Source organism: Salvia splendens, chromosome 4 (genome assembly GCF_004379255.2).
Source record: "Salvia splendens isolate huo1 chromosome 4, SspV2, whole genome shotgun sequence".
Taxonomy (NCBI): Eukaryota; Viridiplantae; Streptophyta; class Magnoliopsida; order Lamiales; family Lamiaceae; genus Salvia; species Salvia splendens.
In genome coordinates this window covers 10,185,631-10,203,943 of record NC_056035.1, presented here as the reverse complement: position 1 = coordinate 10,203,943, position 18,313 = coordinate 10,185,631, and the positions used below count along the sequence as shown (strand labels likewise).

Here is an 18,313-nt window from a genome sequence, read left to right as displayed (position 1 = left end):
TATTTCTTGCAATACTACTAAAGTATTTGAATATTATTGCATTTACCAGCTTGACAGTTTTGTATGCAAATAAAAATAATAAAATACTACTAAAATAAGACCAAAATAACATTTAAATAATGAATTATTGGTGCATAAAAAGTTCCTGATTAAAAGTTAATTTAGTTCAATAAGTTTGGGATGATTGGTCCAAAGATTGTTAGATGCAACGAATAAAGTGCAACAGAAAAAAGGAATTTAGGTTTCAGAGTAACATGATATATAAAAGTGTAATTATCTATGTACATATTCATTTTATTTCACCATTGCTTGATAAAAAGTAGTAATAAGGAGATTAAACAACATAAAGATTCCACATGGAATAAAGTGCAGTAGAAGGGAAAGAGAAATATCTATAAATAGTTAAATGAGTTCAATTATTCTTAACTAATCCTTATGCCATTACCTAACTAAGCAGCGCAATGTTGCTATATGTTTTTGCTTAACTAAAGAAATACTAATAATTTTTTAAATTAATAGCCTTATCTATTTATTTATTATTATTGTAATTAATGTGTGTGTGTGCGAGTGAGAGAGACAGATGAACTGGTAAACTTATGGAGAATATCCAATGTAACTGAGAGTGACTGCGAACATAGTAAAGAAAAGCTCCATTAATAATGGTGTTTTTGTGATTTACTATTATTAGAGGCGAAAAACATAAACAAGGATAATTTTTGATCTTACCTGCTTTTCTTTTTCATTTTGATTTTTCTTTCGCTTCTGCTGTTGTGGTGTGGTGGTGGTGGTGCTGCCTGCTGCACATTTCCCTTTCTCACTTCACAATCCACCTCTCACGTGAACCATAATTACACCCTTTCTACATCTTTTGCTTTTTCCTGTTCTTCACCTTCTATTCTTAGGGTGCTCTAGGCATTACTTTTTCTGATCTCTGATTTCTTTTGATCTACTCAACCCTCTGTAGATCCACCCAACTTTATTGCTCTTGCTTCAGAAAATTTCGAGGGTTTTTGCAGGATAGATTTGAGCTCTCAAGGGGTAAGTGTACAATGAACAACACTGTGCACATGTTTCACACATTGGATTTTGCCCGTAGTGTGTGAATTTGAGTAAGCATTTTCTAAGTTGGAGTGGCTTTACAATTGGTTTAGGATTTTTAAGTGAAATTTGTTTTAATCTGTGATTTGGGTTGGGGTTTTGGGAAGTGGATGAATAATTGACCAATTTGATCCGGCTCTTATGTATCATTACATGACTGTATATGTCAAAGAAGATTGTATTTTTCTGGAATTTGATGAGAATGTGAAGTGGGATTTGCTTTTTATGGCAGCGTGGAAGGAAGTTGAGCTTCATAGTTCGGCAGCTGACTAGTTTCTGTGAGTTTCATAAATGTGTAGTTTTAGGTTTAAGTTTTTTTGAGGATTTGATTGAGATTCTGTAGGGTGTACTAAGTTTAAGAGTTTCAGATATGCCTCCATCGCCTGCCCTTAGAGTTTCCCCTGGGAGGGGGATGAAGGCAGAGAATCACAAGAGAGGCCGCAGTCTTGAGAGTGGGATTCTCTTTCAAGAGAAGGATGATGATCTTGCTCTGTTTAATGAAGTGCAGAACAAAGAAACAAATAATTTCTTGCTTCAGACGAATGATGACTTTGATGACATGTTTTGTAAGTTCTCCAGTCCTGTTCTGGCAATAGTGAAGTGTGCATTACCTGTGTTAAGTGCCCTTGCTGACAATGTCGTTATTCACCATTTTATGTTTGACAGCAACAAGGGCGAGGCACTTCTCCGATTACAAGCTTGGAATATCCATTCCTGCTCGAGGGGAGAGTAGTGACCTGCTCAATGCAGGAGATAAAAATGATTATGACTGGTTGGTTTTTCGTTGCTTATGAATTTTTTCCTTAACCGAGTTTCTAGTTCTTATGTTTTGGAAAGGCTTGTGTAGCTTAGTCAAGTTAGTTCAGATTCTTTCTTTTTTTGTTCTCTTTCTGTAATCACTTCGGAAAATAGAAGTGCTATTGAATTGTATAAAGATTAAATGAAGATAATTTATAAATAGATCCATGCTGATTTATATGTGAAAGTTATTCAATGCTGTATGGTGTTAATGATTTTTTGCCTATATTGCTACCTTTTATTTGTTTTTGACTAATACATGTTGCCCTTATAGGTTAATAACCCCTCCTGAAACTCCTCTATTTCCTTCTTTGGATGATGAGGCACCAGCAGTTAGTCTTGCTCCCAGGGGCAGGCCCAGGAGTCAACCTATTACAATCTCGCGATCATCCACGGTAAGATATTAAATATAGAAACAGCAATGATCTTATAAATGTCCCATCTTTTCTTGTAATTTCTTATTGATGTCTGCAAATGGTTTCTGAATATGTTCAATTTTAGATGGAGAAGGGTTACAAGAGTAGCAGGACTAGTGCGAGTCCTCGTCGCCTTAGTCCATCTCCTCGATCTGGTACTAGTACGTTGCAGTCTGGAAGCAGACCATTTTCTGCCACTCATTCTAGTCCACCTCCTGCTTTGAGACATTCTTCTCCATCAAGGGGACAGTCTCCCACACCAAGTAAGCAAATACCTGCTCCAAGGACTAGAACACCAACACCTAGGAGAATGAGCACAGGTTCAACTGGTGCTACTGCACCTTCAAGGGTGAGAGGTGCCTCTCCTGTCAAGACAAGTCAGGGTAACTCTGCTTCACCTAAAATAAAAGCATGGCAATCTAACATCCCTGGATTTTCCTTAGAGGCACCTCCTAATCTTCGCACCTCACTGGCTGATAGGCCAGCATCATATGTCAGAGGTTCCTCACCAGCATCGAGAAATGGGTCCAGATCTGCTAGACAGTCTATGTCCCCAACTGCCTCAAGAAGTGTCGGTTCATCCCATAGTCGTGAAAGGGATCAATTTAGTTCCTACAGCAGAGGTTCAGTTGCATCATCTGGTGATGATGATGTGGACTCACTACAATCCGTTCCTATCAACACCTCTGACAGCTCATATCCAAGAAGCATAGGTACTTCACCAAAAAGCAAGACTATGGGGCTTTCCAAGAAACCAACCAAAACTTTGTCAAATTCTGCTCCCAAAAGATCCTTTGACTTGGCACTTCGACAAATGGTAAACATCTTTCTTCTTTTATCCTACTTTTCCTTTGCTGATGGATGGAATATGGAAGCCTACTATTCTAGATTCTATTATTTATTCAACTGCTTTCAAGCTCTTGCTTCTAGACCTTCTTTTTCCTCATTGAAACGTGGGTCTTGTAAGAAATCAATTTTGGTTGCTCATGTGTTATAATTTGGAATATAACAATATTTAATTAATACATTGCTAAACTTATCAACTTTAAGGCTGGCTTCATTCAGTTGGTTCGCAAAAAATTGTTTATTCTACTGGTACCTACACAACATGCTTTTATCGAGTTAGATGGATTATTTTATTTGCTCCAGAAAGAGGTTTCAACTTACATAACAAAAATATCCACCTATATAGCTGACCTGACTAGAAAAATACATGGCCAAAATCTTTAAGAAGTATATGTGGCAAGAACCTATATAAGAGTAGTGTTTGTAATTAGGATTATACAAACTCAACCAGGCACATCCCTGCACGGAGTATTAATTATTAGGACTTGTTATCTCCTAAACTGAACAGATTACTTTGCATGTTTATTACATTTGAAACATAATAAACATATTAGTAGTAGAAAGAGTTCAGCATCTCTATAATGGTAAGACATAAGAACCTGCTACTTCCAAGTGAGGCAGGCTATGATTATTGAACTTATCATGACTGATTATGTACAAATTATTCATACTATCTTTATCTGATATTCTATGTGCAGGATAGGAAGGTTCCTCAGAATATGTTTAGACCCCTGCTGTCCAGTGTACCCAGTTCTACATTCTCTGCAGGGAAAGCAAGTACACATCAGCGTGCTCTGACATCAAGAAATTCTTCAATCACAACTAGCAGTAATGCCAGTTCTGATCAAGGAACGAGTGGGGCACTTGATACTGAAGAAAATGAGCCAAACCAGGATGAGGTGACCAGCAACTTTGTGAAGGGACGATACCCAACAATGCATGATGAAGTATTTTTCATGGATCATGCTGATGCTATAAGTGAAGCATTTGAGGTACCTGGTTATCAGGATGAGGAAAATGATAGCCCTGCTAGAGTTATTTCTTGTTTAAATACTACCGAGAGTAGCAGCCAACTTGAAACTAGCCCAGCTATGGCTTCTGCTGATGTAGTCTCAGATGGGAAATATGACAATTCCGGTGTTGATGGGACGTCAGATATGGAAATATGCTCTGGATGCAGTGACAGGTTTCCTTCAAGTGAATTGGCAAGGGAAGGTGACCTATGGTTCTGTCTGGAGTGCAGTAGTTTGAAAATAAATCCAATGGCAAGCCTCCTAGTGAAAACAGTAAAGAAAGATAAGGAAATTGCAGAAGACTTTGTTCATGATGAAGAGTGTGGATGGCTTGAGGTTTTGGACCAATCTGTCACAGTTCAAGAATTGGTACCAGTTAGGGGTGCTGGTGAAACAGAAATGCACCACCTTGACTCTACTGCAATTGATGATCAACAGTCAAAGAACGAGCCATGCATGGATCATGAAGTATTGCAATCTGAGAAGAGGGAGCTTATGGTCACCAGCCAGCAAGAGATAGTTAGAGCTGTGGATTGTGGCAACCAACAATTGCACCAGTCTGGTATCTGTTCAACTTCAGAAGCTGATGTTTCAGAAGGTACAGGTATATCATTACTTCTGAAGAAATCAAGTAGCAGTAAAGGACATCTCTTTCAAAGCAGGAGTTTCACCGCAAGTAACATTTGTTATGATGATTTCTCGTATGTGAGGGATAGTGTTAATAGTATGAGAAGCTCTGGGGGGTACAGTAATACATCTGTATCATCCTCCATTGATCTGGGATCTTCTAGGCAAAGTGAGGCACGCATTCATCGACAATCAAGTGGCCGGAGGTCTGATATTGAAAATCACAGATATGAAATTTCTACAAAGCACAAACGCTCCGTCTCCTCTATGTCTGGTGCATCAGCTCTTGGATCCCAGGTCCCAAGTACAACACCAAGTTGCCTAGGAGAGAGTTTTGAGCTAGTGTCTTCCAACAAAGATACGGAGGTTAGTGGAGTAACATATGCTGATCCTCCTAAACAGTCACTGCTTCCCGAAAAAGAAGCAGAAAGTACATGCACGGATTTAGAAAGAAGTCTAACATTCAAGGATGATGCAGAATTAGCGAGTGATTTGATGAATTCCCATTCAGGAGGTAGTCCACCGGAGTCACTGCTGGCTTTGGAAGAGCCAGTATCACAGGAGAGTGGTGAAAACCTGACAAGCGAGTTCAGTAATGAAGAAACAACATCTACACAGTTGCAGACTGCTACCCGAGGGGAAGACATGCAAAGCTCTTGTAATGACATTGTGGATGTCACAGAAGTTCCAGATCTGGGTTCTTTGAATGATATATCTGAAATGGATATTCAGAATTCTGGTATTGTATCTTGTGACTCACAATCTGACGCTGATTCCACAAATTCAAAAACATGGACTGATGAATTAGTGGAGCCTTGTGTCTCAGTGGAACAGAATGGTATTATGAGTGAGACTTCAGAAGAATTAGATATATCTGTTCCTGTAAATTGCTTCCTTGGTACGTGCATCTTACATTCTAAATGTTATGTGTTTTATCTTAGTCTTCCTCTCTTTATGCTTGAGCTTCTTTTCGGTGCCAAACTGGTCATATGAATATTATAAGACTTCTAAATTGTACCGACTGGATATGTCTTTATTCCTTATCTTTCATACTTGATATTTGTACTTTCAGTAAAAAAAAACTTGTGTTTCTTTGAAAAATTCCCAGAGTGTTTGGTTGTGCATAGCTTCTACTTCCTTGTGTCTTGCTTATTTTAGCTTCAGACACATGAAGATTGCAGTTATATTCTCATTTATATTTGTACATAAGCTTAACCGGATTTGCATATTAATGGTATCTCTAACTTCTGTGAATTTCAGAAGATTCTACTATTGTACTAGAAGACATTGTTGGAGCAAAATCTAGAAGCCTGACCCTCGAGGAAGCAACAGACACAATCCTCTTCTGCAGCTCGATTGTCCACAATCTGGCATACGAAGCTGCAAACATAGCCATAGAGAAGGAGAACTCATTATTGGAAGTCGCTAGACCAACAGTGACAGTTGTTGGCAAACCCAATCCCGACAGAAGGGAGATGCGTTCAAGGCCACTGGGGAAACGCAGTTCCAAGTCCCAGAAAGCTCGTCAAAGAAGATTGGAGACGGAGACAAAGCCACGGCCTGTGACTCCGGAAATGGAAGAAAAATGTAGTCCGCGCATTGTGAGATCTCCTAGCAAGGGCGGCGCCACGCATCCTCCTCCGAAACTGGAGTCCAAGTGCAACTGCACCATCATGTAAGCTGGAGATGGTAACGACGTGTGTTTAGTCGATTTGTTTTTGTTGATTCTAATTGTTGCCTAAGAATATGATATTTAGAGGCAATCCCTTTTGTAAAGTTGTAATTTTTATTACGTTGGCTGATAATAGGTGGGTAATTCTTATTCTTGGTATACGTTGATAGAAGGTGAAATCCGTAAATTCTTTTGTTCTAGGGCTTTAGAAGTCAGAACATTGACAATTATTCTTGGCCATTGTAATTGTAGCACTTGTAAGTTGTACCACTGTATAATTACTCATAATTAGTGCTATTTGTTTTGTTTGTAATGCCATTTTATTAATAAAGACGAAGGTGAAAAATGGAAATTAATATTTTTTCGTTTTTCAAATAAATGTTCATACACCTCTATTTGAGCAAATGTGGGGTGAAAAATATATATATACTTCTTCCATCCTATAACAATATATATTTTCTCTATTTTCAAAATAGACATTCCTGTCATTTTTGTCACTTTCATAAGAATAATCTATTTATATTTTTGATATTTTTTTTCTTTCTAATAAAGGGAGTCTCATTAATTGCACATTAATATTCATATTATTTAAAAAATCTCTATTTCGAAAATGTGCATCTCTGCCAATCGCTTTCTATAATCAGCAAATAAAAAAAATTAGTCTGGGTCGAGCGAGTTCGGATCGGGTTTGACCCAAGTGCGCCACATATTGACAAAAACACCCTTATAGCTAAAGCAGCCGCTTACAAAATCGGCGGGAAAATCATGTTGCCCCCCACTGCTCCTATGGAGTCCGATTCAGACTCCGGCGCCTCTCACATCTCTGCCACACAGCCTAATTCTCCGCCACATGCGCCGCTCCCTACGCGGTCAGCGTCGCGGCGCGCTGCTCTTCTCTCCTCCTCCAAATCAAGAACCAAAACCCCTATCTCCACCTCAACCACTGCAAGAACATTTCTTCAGCCCGTAATCTCCAGGAAAAAATCAAACCCACTTCCACAGGCGGTCCCAGACCCACACCCGGAACCGGATCCTTCACGATCCAGCCCGCCAATCACTCCTATCCTCTCCAACCTGCCATTCCAAATTAAGAAAGGCAACCTACAAAATGGCAAGGGTGCCTCCGATGGACTCCTTCATGGTGGCCACTGTGCTTCCAAGTTTGCGTCTTTCTTGAAAGCTCAGGATAAGAATCTCAACTTTGAGGCTGATAATGCAGTTGAGATGAAAAGTAGGACTTCGGTTGAAAGTGCTACTCCCGTAGAGGCAGTAAAAAAGGAGGTCATTGGGGAGGATTCGATGGTGAAAAGAATGCGGAAAAATCTTGGTGTGATTGGAGGTAGTAATTCTGATACTGTTATAGACAAAAAGGTTAAATGTGGTAGTGAAGGGAATTTTGTGAAGCTTAATATCAACGGCTATGGCAGGAAAAAGTTCAAGTTTAAGAATAAGAGGACTGGTTTTGGTTCTTCTTCTTCCAATAAGTATCGGAAAAATTTTAGACGAAGCAAGCGAAGTGAGAAAGGTGGAGGAGGGGGAGAAGAAGAAAATTGTGTTTTTGATGAAGAGGGATTGGTGGTGGATATTGGAATGGGGCAGAAAACGTTGAATGTTGATGCTGGGTCAATTGAAGAGGCTGTGATGAGAGTGAGAGACGATGCATCGGATGATAATTTGCTGAAGTTGTTGAAGCTTACACATGGTTATGACTCATTTAGGGATGGGCAGTTAGAGGCTATAAAGATGGTACTTTCTGGCAAGTCCACTATGCTGGTCTTGCCGACTGGTGCGGGCAAGTCCTTGTGTTACCAGTTACCGGCATTGGTGTTGCCAGGGATCACACTTGTGGTCAGCCCTTTAGTAGCTTTGATGATTGATCAGCTTAAGCATTTGCCTCCAGTGATTCGAGGTGGCCTCTTGTGCAGCAGTCAGGTTGCTTTTGTCTCTGTGTTATAACTATGTGCTTTGCATTTGCATTACCGATTAATTGATTTTTCTATCTATCTTGGCTGTTGTTTAGACAATGGAAGAGGCTTCAGAAACACTCCGGTTGCTGCAAGAAGGTTCCATTAAGGTTTATTTATGCCCTTGGTAGCCTCTGAGCCCCACCCCAAGCTCTCTGCACACTATCTCCAATGCTCTATATTTTGAATTAATTTGCATATATGAACATCTGCAATCAAAACTCAATTTTGTATTAACATTTTCTCAACATATTTGAGTCATATTTCAACAAGATGATACTTTACTTCTGTTTTACTCATGCTGTAGGTCCTTTTTGTTTCGCCAGAGAGGTTTTTAAATGCGGATTTTATTTCTATCTTTTATGGCTCTTCGGTGTTATCTACTGTTGTTGTTGATGAGGCCCATTGTGTTTCAGAGTGGTGAGTGCACATTTGCGTATTTTCTCTTTTACACTCACACATTACCTTTTCTAATCTTGTTTGGTGCCCTTTTCTGACTCATTGGTAGTAGAATACTTTAAATACTTGATATATTTTGGCAGGTCACACAATTTTCGACCTTCATATATGAGGCTTAGAGCCTCTTTGCTGCGTGGTAAGCTTAGTGCTGGGTGCATTCTTGCAATGACTGCAACTGCAACAAATAAAACCTTGTGTGACGTGATGCATGCTTTAGAGATTCCCCCTACAAACCTTATCCGGTCAACCAAGTTGAGGGAAAATCTATATCTGTCAGTTTCTAAAAGTGGGAATAGGTCTGTGCATGCACACTCTAGCTAAACCAATGTCTGATTCGGGAAACTTAATGTTAGTTTTGAATTTGGTATCAACATATTTCAACCACTTTGCAGGATGAAAGATTTGATGGCGCTGTTTAAATCTTCACCTTTTTCAAATATTAAAAGCACCATTGTTTACTGCAAATTTCAGGTATACTTTTCCTTAAATATTTTATGTATAGCCATGAGTTCACACTTTCAATACCAAATGCTACCGAGTTAACTTCAGTAGACATATATTATTATAAATTGTGCTTATTGGCCTTTATGTAACTCCTTTCGCTCAATTTTTTCTGCAGTCTGAAACTGACATGATAAGCAAGTATCTTTGTGATAACAATATCTCAGCGAGGGTTAGTGTTTTATTTGCAGGCTTCATTTGGTTGAAAGACCAAGCTGCTTCTGGACATTGTTTTAATTATTATTTTTGTTCAAATGAATTCATTATTTTTACGTGCAGAGTTACCATAGTGGTATTCCTGCAAAAGATAGGAGTCGTGTACAGGATTTGTTCTGTTCAAACAAGATTAAAGTGGTAAGAAGTTTGATTATTCTTGACTAGCTTGGTCTTTTAGGGTGTCTAGGTTTCATATTTTATACAATTTTTTTAGGTCTATTGACTTGTATGTTTCTGTTTATGGAAGGTTGTTGCAACCGTAGCATTCGGGATGGGACTTGATAAAAGTGATGTTGGAGCTGTAAGAGAATGTTCTGTCATTGTTTTTCCTTACATTTGATTCTACTTCACGTATAAGTCATAAGTCATGACTGTAGTGAGTAGTGATATTGAACCATTGTGATCTTTATGGTCATTCTGTAGTAACTTATACATGGACGCAGATAGTTCCTCTCGGCGCATTTTACATTATAGCCACACTTATGATTATTTTACTAACTCTCTAATTGTCCTACCACAGGTGATTCATTATAGTTTACCAGAAAGCTTGGAAGAGTATGTTCAGGTAAACTATTCACATTTATATCTTGTAAACACCGATAGTCTTCCCCTACTAATTTAGTTGAATGATGAGTTTACTGTCAAGCTGCTAGAAGTAAAACCACATTATTGTGTTAGGAAATTGGTCGTGCTGGGCGTGATGGTAGATTATCTTATTGTCACCTTCTCTTTGATGATGCCACATATATCAAACTTCGTAGTTTAATGCACAGGTAATTAATTGACTAGACTATTTTGAGGCCAGTTCCTCCCTTTCCTATAGTTTCTTGTCTAGATTTACTAACATATATTCTATTACTCAATGATCAGTGATGGTGTAGATGAATATACTATCAACAAGTTACTCTGTCAAATTTTCACAAGTGACAGACCTTCAGGGGAAGAAACATGTTCGATAGTCAAAGAATCAGCATGTCGTAAATTTGACATGAAAGAAGAGGTCATTCATATAGCTGTTTTTACTACAAGTTTGTCTATTCTTGCTCGCAAATCCCTGTCTACATCTGCACTATTGAGAATTTAAAGAAAAGCTAATTTTCCGATCCTTGGGAATTGTCTATGGCTTTAGTGAACAAATTGATATTGCTATTTGCTAATATGTTAATCTGTGATAAGTTCCAGTGATACCAATCCCTGAGTTTGGAAGTTAAAAAATGATTTGAAAACTGATTCTACCACTCTTATTTGGCTCAATATTAGGACGATTACCATTAACCTTTTCCTTGTTTGTAGGTAATTTTAACCATTCTGACGCAGTTGGAGTTGGGTGAAGTACGTTATGTGAAATTGCTTCCGCAAATAAATGTAACTTGTGTCTTAAATTTCCACCAGGTGTGTAGCCTAACCTTTTCCCAAAAGCAATTACACACAAGCGGATCATGTGGTTATGCTCTCAACTCTTATATGCAATTATAGTTTCTATGTAACTATCCCATGTCTGTTATCTCTTCTTGTTAGAATCACCCATAGAAATATATCTACATCCCAACTAATTTTGGTAAGAGTTCATCACATGCAAATGTGAAGCTGTTAAGTGTAGACAGAAAGGAGAAAATAATAAAGTGTATATTCACAGTTAGTGAGATTCCTATATATAGAGAGAGCAGAAAGCTAGGATTACTATTAGGTTAAAGTTATTCCTTAATTTCAGCTGATAAATAAAGAAAACCTAGATACAAAAGATATTATACATTATTCCCCTCAAGCTGGAGGATATCAATCATGTCCAGTACAAAGATCTGATAGCATTTCCCTATCAACGGTTTAGTTAAGATATCAACAATCTATTTGGACGAAGAAGTGAATGGAGTAGCAATGATCTGGCCGCTCAATACACTCATAAATAAAATGTCAGACAACCTTAATTTTTTGGTCCTCTCATGAAATACTGGGTTATTTGCAATATAGATAGCTACTTGGTTAGGTCAAGATTCTTTGAAAGTAACCCCCTATACCTCACACGAATTCTTTATCCCAATCATCTTAGTAGAAGTATGAGCCATAGTTCTGTTCTCAACCTCTGACAGAAGATCTAGCAATCGTGTGTTGTTTCTTACTTCACCAAGTTACTAAGTTTCCTCCCTAATATATGCGTTATCCATGACTAGAACAACAGCATCCCAGCAACAAGGTGTTAAGGATTCAGATCCTTAACGTGAAATCCACACACAAAATCAAGAAACGGTTGACGTCGAAGTCGAGCGCCCAACGCTTGGGTCGGCGACGTAGACGACAGAAGGGCGGCTGAGCGCGAGAGGATTCTCGTCGGCAGCCTGAAGGGATTGTTTCTTGTTTGTAAAGCTATTGAGCCAATGTATAATATTTCATAGATGATCGAATGATTACATGAAGGCTCTATTTATACTACTAAACCCTAACTTACCAAACAAGAAAATAATATATTGAAAGATATTCAAATCCCTAATATATCTAACTAGATGAAGGCTCGTATCAACTCCCCCACGGTTAAAATCCACCTTGTCCTCAAGGTGGGAACCACGAGCCACGGACAAGAGTTGAAAGAAAAAGCTTGGCGAGGCGTCTCCTCCTGGATCAAACACATACCGAACAACTGATCTTCTCCCTTCCTCACCTCCACCAAAAATCAACAAAAGCGGACGAATATGGTCGTCAAAAGGTGGGCATCTCCATTGGGACACTTCTGCATCCGAAACGTGTAAATATAGTTGGAGAAGTCCCAAGTTTTCATAGCAATTAAATTCCCTATCCTTGGCTCTACCGCTTGTGATCTTCTTCTGTCTAAAGAAAGAATAGGCGGCTCCCAACGTGCCACACACTTCTGCCACATACACCAAATTTTTCCTAATATCTTCTTGCACCACAGGATTGCAAATTCTCAAGAATGCAACAGCAGGCAGTGGCGTTGGTGTTATATCGTTCAAGGATGAAACTCGGGGGCTTTCGGGGCTCGCATCTTGATCCTCCTCTACTCCGTACTTATCACAACGCAAGGCAATCGGCTGATTCGTTACGCCAGCCACATCTAAATTAGATGCACCATGATCACCCACTGCGTCCACCTCTATTTCTAATCTGGAGGCCATGAAAAATGAACTTCCCGGATTGTCACTATGCTCCTCCACCATCTCATTCTTAAAAGAATAATTGAAATCTTTAGCATTATCAAATGAATGTTCCATATGAGCTTCCAAACGTGGTAAATCACTCATTTCTTCTTCTTGTTCCCTCATCTCATTCGTAAACGAAGCGTACCTCGACGAATGTGTATGTGAGAACTCGTTTTCACTAACTAGTGAATCTGTCCCACTCCGGCTCCGAAGCGAACAAGCCTCGCGAATAGCTTTCATCTCAGGAGCCGAACCCGTCTTCGAGCACCGGTCGACCTTCCGCAGAGAACTATTATGAGAGAAAGATGACATCATCTCGCAATATAGATCTTCACTTTCATCCCTATCATATGATATAGATCTCGAAAGAAAAGCTTCATCTTTTCTCATTGAGCTTGGGACAGGCAGTGCTGCTGAATATAGATGACGCGGCGGATACCGGCATGGTGGTGGCGGTGGCCAGCCAGTTGAGGGCTGCTGGTCGAGCCATGAGTAGTGGTCCGTGGTGGAACATCGGCGCTGCACATAAGAGTTTCGACTAAAATAGGACCGTGGTATTCTCGGGCAATCTGGCGGATAGCTCCACGCACGGTCTTGGCCCCTATCGAGTTCATGTTGGTAGCGTTCCTCCGGTCTATCCCAACTCGAACGCGGTCGATAACTATAGGGGTCAGTTGCTACACCCTGAGGCGCGAAGCTGCCCTCTCGCCTATGTGTGTCGCGAGCAGCGCCCCTACGTCGGGGGACATCCCCATCCCGGTCACGCCGACTGTGGTTGAAAAATCGGGGGACATCCTCGTCGGCATCCCAAACATCACCTTGCGAACGATATCCCTCCACATTCGCCTCGTCCCAAAAATAAGGCGGGTCTGGATCGAGAGCGCGCGGTGTCTCCAGTTTATCAAAGCGCCTCTCCGTCGAATTCAACCGGAATTCCAATCGGTCGAAACGTGCCATGATCAAATTCCAGTCTTGGGGCGAAAGATCGCCCGCCCCTGCAGCGGCGCGCTGTACTTTGCTGCCCTTCGGTGTATCGCGATGGGGCAGCCGTGGGTTGCTCTCGCTGCGTCGGCCGCCCGCCGGAAAACGCCGCGATGTGTCACCAATCAACACTTGAGTGTTGCCGTCCATGGAGAGTTCTTGAACCCTCCGTCCAACTCCGGGGTTCGTTCGAGGAGGCATGAGATCAAGATGAAAAAAGAAGGGTATGTATATACAATAGGAATTTTTGTGCTGCTGTTCGATGGTTTTTTTTTCTTTTTTTTTTGTTGAAGAGTTGTTGAAGAAGGGATATGGATGAACGCAGACGGAGGATGCTGAGCTCTGGATGAAAGCACCAGTTGTTAAGGATTCAGATCCTTAAGTTGAAATCCACACACAAAATCAAGAAACGGTTGACGTCGAAGTCGAGCGCCCAACGCTTGGGTCGGCGACGTGGACGACAGAAGGGCGGCTGAGCGCGAGAGGATTCTCGTCGGCAGCCTGAAGGGATTGTTTCTTGTTTGTAAAGCTATTGAGCCAATGTATAATATTTCATAGATGATCGAATGATTACATGAAGGCTCTATTTATACTACTAAACCCTAACTTACCAAACAAGAAAATAATATATTGAAAGATATTCAAATCCCTAATATATCTAACTAGATGAAGGCTCGTATCACAAGGACAGAGAGGATTGCAGCGCAAAAAAATGAAAAATCGATACCCACTCTGGTGCCATGTGAAGCAGTAAAGTGTGGACACATATAGGAGAAAAGAATAAATTGTAGTAAATTAACAGCTAGATACCCTCCTATATATAAGGAGTAGAAAGCTAGGGTTACTACTAGCTTAATAACAATGGATAAATAAGGAGATTCTAGATACAAAAGGTATTCACAATAACAAGCATATATTATCTGCCTATCTTTGCTCTAGTTTCTTTTAGCTTGAATCATCATCCTTCTTCATTTGCAGACTCCACCACCAGTACTTGCAGCTAGAGATGTTGCAGTTGCTGCAATTTTAAAAAAGTGAGAACTAATATATGGCTTAAACTGACAACTGGAGCAATTATGTTTTCCAAGTTCTTTTCACTTAGTTATATTATATGCACCTTATTACACAGGTCTGAGATGAAAGATGGGCAGTATGTGTTTCACATTCCTTCTGTTGCAAATAACATTAGAATGCAAGCTTCTGAGCTGTTAAATCACTTGCAGAATCTAAAGGTTAGTATTATTTAAGTTGTACTCCGTACTATAAAATTCTTAAGTTTCAGTTAATGGTCTGAGGATTTGTTGCACATTTTGTGGATGTGCTTGTAGACTTATTATGATCGGATTTCCCATTTCTTGACCAGATGAAGAGGGAAATAACATATGAACTGAAGGATCAAGCATTTTGTTATACAATTTTGGAGGTACCAAACGATATTTGTTCTTTAGCAGCTCAGCTAACTAAGTGGCTTGGGGAGGTTGAAACTTGTAAGGTGATTGACCTTTTTCCCATGTTATTAGTTGGTTTGTGTTGTCTTGCTGCTATTCACTTGCTATTTGTATTCATTAACTGGTTTATTGAAATGGAAATATGCATGTCATTTACCTACTATCTAAATTATGTAATAACATTAGGTTGCTTTCAATTTATTTGTTATAGAATGTCTTAACCTGCAGATGAAATCAAAAGTCTCCTTTTCCGTGTTAAGAATTAGACAAAAGAATCATAAGATCCTTGTTTTCTCTAGTTATTTAGTGCTTCTGAGAATATATTGAGATCTTTTTGGTCAATCTTTTGGTGAGAAAATAATTATGGCCAATATATGTTTGTAAAGAGATCATTGTATTTGTTTTCCAATACTTACTAGTTTATACCTACGCTACTAAATTGCAATCCAATGTCACATGCACTTGGCTCAACATAGGTACGGAAGCTAGACATGGTGTATAATGCTTCAGTCTTTGCCACAACAGCTTGTGACAAAGCTCTCGGTTGCAACAACGACGAACATACACCTTGTTTGCAAAGGAAGATTCAGGAGTACTTCAGTGGGGACTGTGATGCTGATACACATATTCAGATGGATCAAAACAGGTTGAGTACAAGCTGTCTGAAATCCAGCACATAATTTAAGAATGTTAAATTTTTTTGCTTGGAGTTGTACATATGTAACTGCCTAAAGTTATCAAATCAAATAAGCCTAACTAGATAGATTAGTGTATGAAACTAAATGCCAAGTTATATTGTTCATCATAAACCTGGAATAAGCATAATCTTTTATTCCTTATATGCATCATGTAAATAATCATGCTTCTAGTTGGAAATTATGTCATTGAGCATTCTAATACCAATAAACTAATAAAAATGTGCTTCCATTTTGCAGTAGATTTTTGCGAGCAGATACAAAGGTAAAATTCCAAACCATAGATTTTCACACCTGCTGGAAAAGAAGTTTATTAGGTGATACTTAATCTTGCATTAGGTTTTTCTCCAAAGCAACGCACAGGCAAAATTCACACCCAGAGCGATTGCAAGGATTTTTCATGGACTTGGCAGTCCAGCCTTTCCTTCTGCTACTTGGTCAAGAACTCATTTCTGGTAATTTTAGGGAAATGAGAATGTTTTTACGGGTTATGGTTTACTGTTCCTTTAAATTGGCAAGGTGTAACTGATTGAATTTCAGGGGACGATATGCAAATGTGGAGTTCAGGGCCATAATGGAGGCAGCAAAGGAAGAACTCGTGTATTTTGTGGGGAAGAACGTGACATAAACCTTTTCACTCCCCAAATTTCACCTGAAATTCCAGATCTGCTAATGGTTTTGCTAGTCATCAACCACAAAGAACAACGGATCATCGTGTCATAACGATGCTCAACTCCAGCATGAGGTTCCATCACGTTCGCCCATTGCATCACACTGAGTTATCCTTAGCTGCTGAAGCATCCTTAGTTGTATTATGAACCACGGAAACAGGGGATCATCGCGTCATGGAGAAACCACTGGGTGTGATGTAAAACGAGTTTGTGCGTAGTTAAGGAGGATTCTGCTTTTATTCCACCATTGCAGTCAATCTGAGTGAAGATTTCCAGTCTCATCTTAAAGCTGAAGGTAGGTCGATACAATGTTCTTGTAGTGATATTGCTGCTTTTGGAACTGTCATTCTTGTATTTTTCTCTTTTTTCTTTTACTTTTTATGCTTGTAAATCTGTGGAGACGGAACATTAGTGTTGCGACCACTGTCATGGGATAATTCCATATATATCGCTGTTTGGTTTGTTAGACAAAATAATCATGAGATGTAGTGTTTGATCGAGTTGTGAGATTATTTTAATTGAAGGGTGTGACTACGACTAATTATTACATGATTATCCATCTAGGCTCGAGTTGTGAGATTCAATCTCATGAACCAAATACAATAGTGCATATTTAATTTCGATATATAATCTTGCAAACTGAACAATAAAGAATAAGATGCATATTTGAGATTATGTTGTGATAATTCCTACTCAAGGATGATGCTTTAGGGCACCCACCAATGCATCCCTTAGTAGCCTAGTTTTTTTTTGGCCAAATAAGACACAATTCTAGTTTAAGATCCTGGCTTCCTATTTTTTTTTTGAGACAAAACCAAAGTGGAGTACAACAAAAAAGTACTACTCCTACATACCGTAATAGATAATTAGATATTAGTAGTACTGTGTTACATGCTTTATAAGGGCATAATTAGTGAGCACCACACTTTTATACTAGCATTTTTTGTTTTGCTTTATACGTTTAGTTTTTATCTTATACATTAAATTTTGTTATTGATATGATAAATTTAAAATTCATATAAAATTCAGAGTTTGATGTGTTATAATTTTATCCATTTATTTGACGTTATTGAAAAAATGAATACTAAACTGAACTTTATTTTGGATTAATTTATGTAATCAATGATAAATAATGATGCAATATTTCCATTGTGTACTTACAATGTTTGAATTGTGAATATAATATAAAAATTATTGATTGTTGATGCAATATTTTCTATGAATATAACTTCATCATACTAATATCATGATATTTATATTACGTTTTTACATAATGACTTAATGAAAAAAAAGTATGTATTACTATAATAAACATATAGTATAGTATCACAATACATGCATGATAACGCAACAATGATATAATTGTAATGGAAGAATTCTAACATCCATTAGTGACATTGTTAAGGGCTTTTCCCTTAACTATGATCGACGAGGATACTCGGCGATCGATAACCTCTCCGGCGTCCAATCGTAGGATCGGCGGAGGCAAGATTTGGCTGTGCGCGGAAACCTTTCCGTCGGGCAGCTCAAGATCAAGTTCAGATAAATCTGGGCGGCTGTGCGCGGGCTTCCCGTCGGGCCGCGGCGTCAGAAGTGAGAGAACCGTGAGACTCTTTAGGGCTCAAATAATATTGTATTTCATTGATTGCATAAAATGATAACATGCTCTCCTATTTATAATGCTAGAATACAGTATTAACCTAACTATTGAATAAGAAAACAAAGATATGGAAAAGATATGGTGAAATAAAATATAACT

General features: G+C 38.9%; 2 protein-coding genes across 6 annotated transcripts; both read left to right on the top strand.

Annotated features, from left to right (window-relative positions):
- Positions 1-571: 571 nt before the first annotated feature.
- LOC121798485 lies at positions 572-6,783 on the top strand. Of its 4 annotated transcripts, none has more exons than XM_042197517.1 (8): positions 572-1,038; positions 1,331-1,376; positions 1,467-1,664; positions 1,765-1,870; positions 2,171-2,291; positions 2,398-3,129; positions 3,857-5,696; positions 6,059-6,783. In XM_042197517.1, the coding sequence occupies exons 3-8, from the start codon at positions 1,469-1,471 to the stop codon at positions 6,475-6,477; spliced, it is 3,414 nt and encodes a 1,137-aa protein (XP_042053451.1). In that variant the 5' UTR covers positions 572-1,038; positions 1,331-1,376; positions 1,467-1,468; the 3' UTR covers positions 6,478-6,783. The 4 variants fall into 4 exon arrangements, with proteins under 4 accessions (XP_042053451.1, XP_042053453.1, XP_042053454.1 ...); XM_042197519.1 differs by having other exon boundaries at positions 1,453-1,664; XM_042197520.1 differs by lacking the exon at positions 1,331-1,376.
- A 450-nt stretch (positions 6,784-7,233) lies between these two features.
- LOC121798484 (ATP-dependent DNA helicase Q-like 5) lies at positions 7,234-17,072 on the top strand. 2 transcript variants are annotated; one of them, XM_042197515.1, is made up of 19 exons: positions 7,234-8,402; positions 8,491-8,544; positions 8,742-8,854; positions 8,977-9,189; positions 9,286-9,364; positions 9,513-9,566; positions 9,674-9,748; positions 9,858-9,911; positions 10,131-10,175; positions 10,289-10,383; positions 10,481-10,610; positions 10,904-11,002; positions 14,719-14,774; positions 14,870-14,972; positions 15,104-15,232; positions 15,665-15,834; positions 16,124-16,148; positions 16,223-16,338; positions 16,424-17,072. In XM_042197515.1, exons 1-19 carry the CDS (start codon positions 7,236-7,238, stop codon positions 16,509-16,511), a joined length of 2,865 nt encoding a protein of 954 aa, XP_042053449.1. In that variant the 5' UTR covers positions 7,234-7,235; the 3' UTR covers positions 16,512-17,072. The 2 variants fall into 2 exon arrangements, with proteins under 2 accessions (XP_042053449.1, XP_042053450.1); XM_042197516.1 differs by lacking the exon at positions 10,904-11,002.
- The last annotated feature ends 1,241 nt before the right edge of the window (positions 17,073-18,313 follow it).

Excerpts from the sequence above, each read along its gene's own strand:
- LOC121798485 (XM_042197520.1), top strand. The coding sequence starts at position 1,469 with ATGCCTCCATCGCCTGCCCTTAGAGTTTCCCCTGGGAGGGGGATGAAG. Across the intron at positions 2,292-2,397 it reads CAATCTCGCGATCATCCACG|ATGGAGAAGGGTTACAAGAG; the intron begins GTAAGATATTAA and ends GTTCAATTTTAG. Across the intron at positions 5,697-6,058 it reads TCCTGTAAATTGCTTCCTTG|AAGATTCTACTATTGTACTA; the intron begins GTACGTGCATCT and ends TGTGAATTTCAG.
- LOC121798484 (XM_042197515.1), top strand. The coding sequence starts at position 7,236 with ATGTTGCCCCCCACTGCTCCTATGGAGTCCGATTCAGACTCCGGCGCC. Across the intron at positions 10,384-10,480 it reads CTTCGTAGTTTAATGCACAG|TGATGGTGTAGATGAATATA; the intron begins GTAATTAATTGA and ends CTCAATGATCAG. Across the intron at positions 14,775-14,869 it reads GTTGCTGCAATTTTAAAAAA|GTCTGAGATGAAAGATGGGC; the intron begins GTGAGAACTAAT and ends CTTATTACACAG.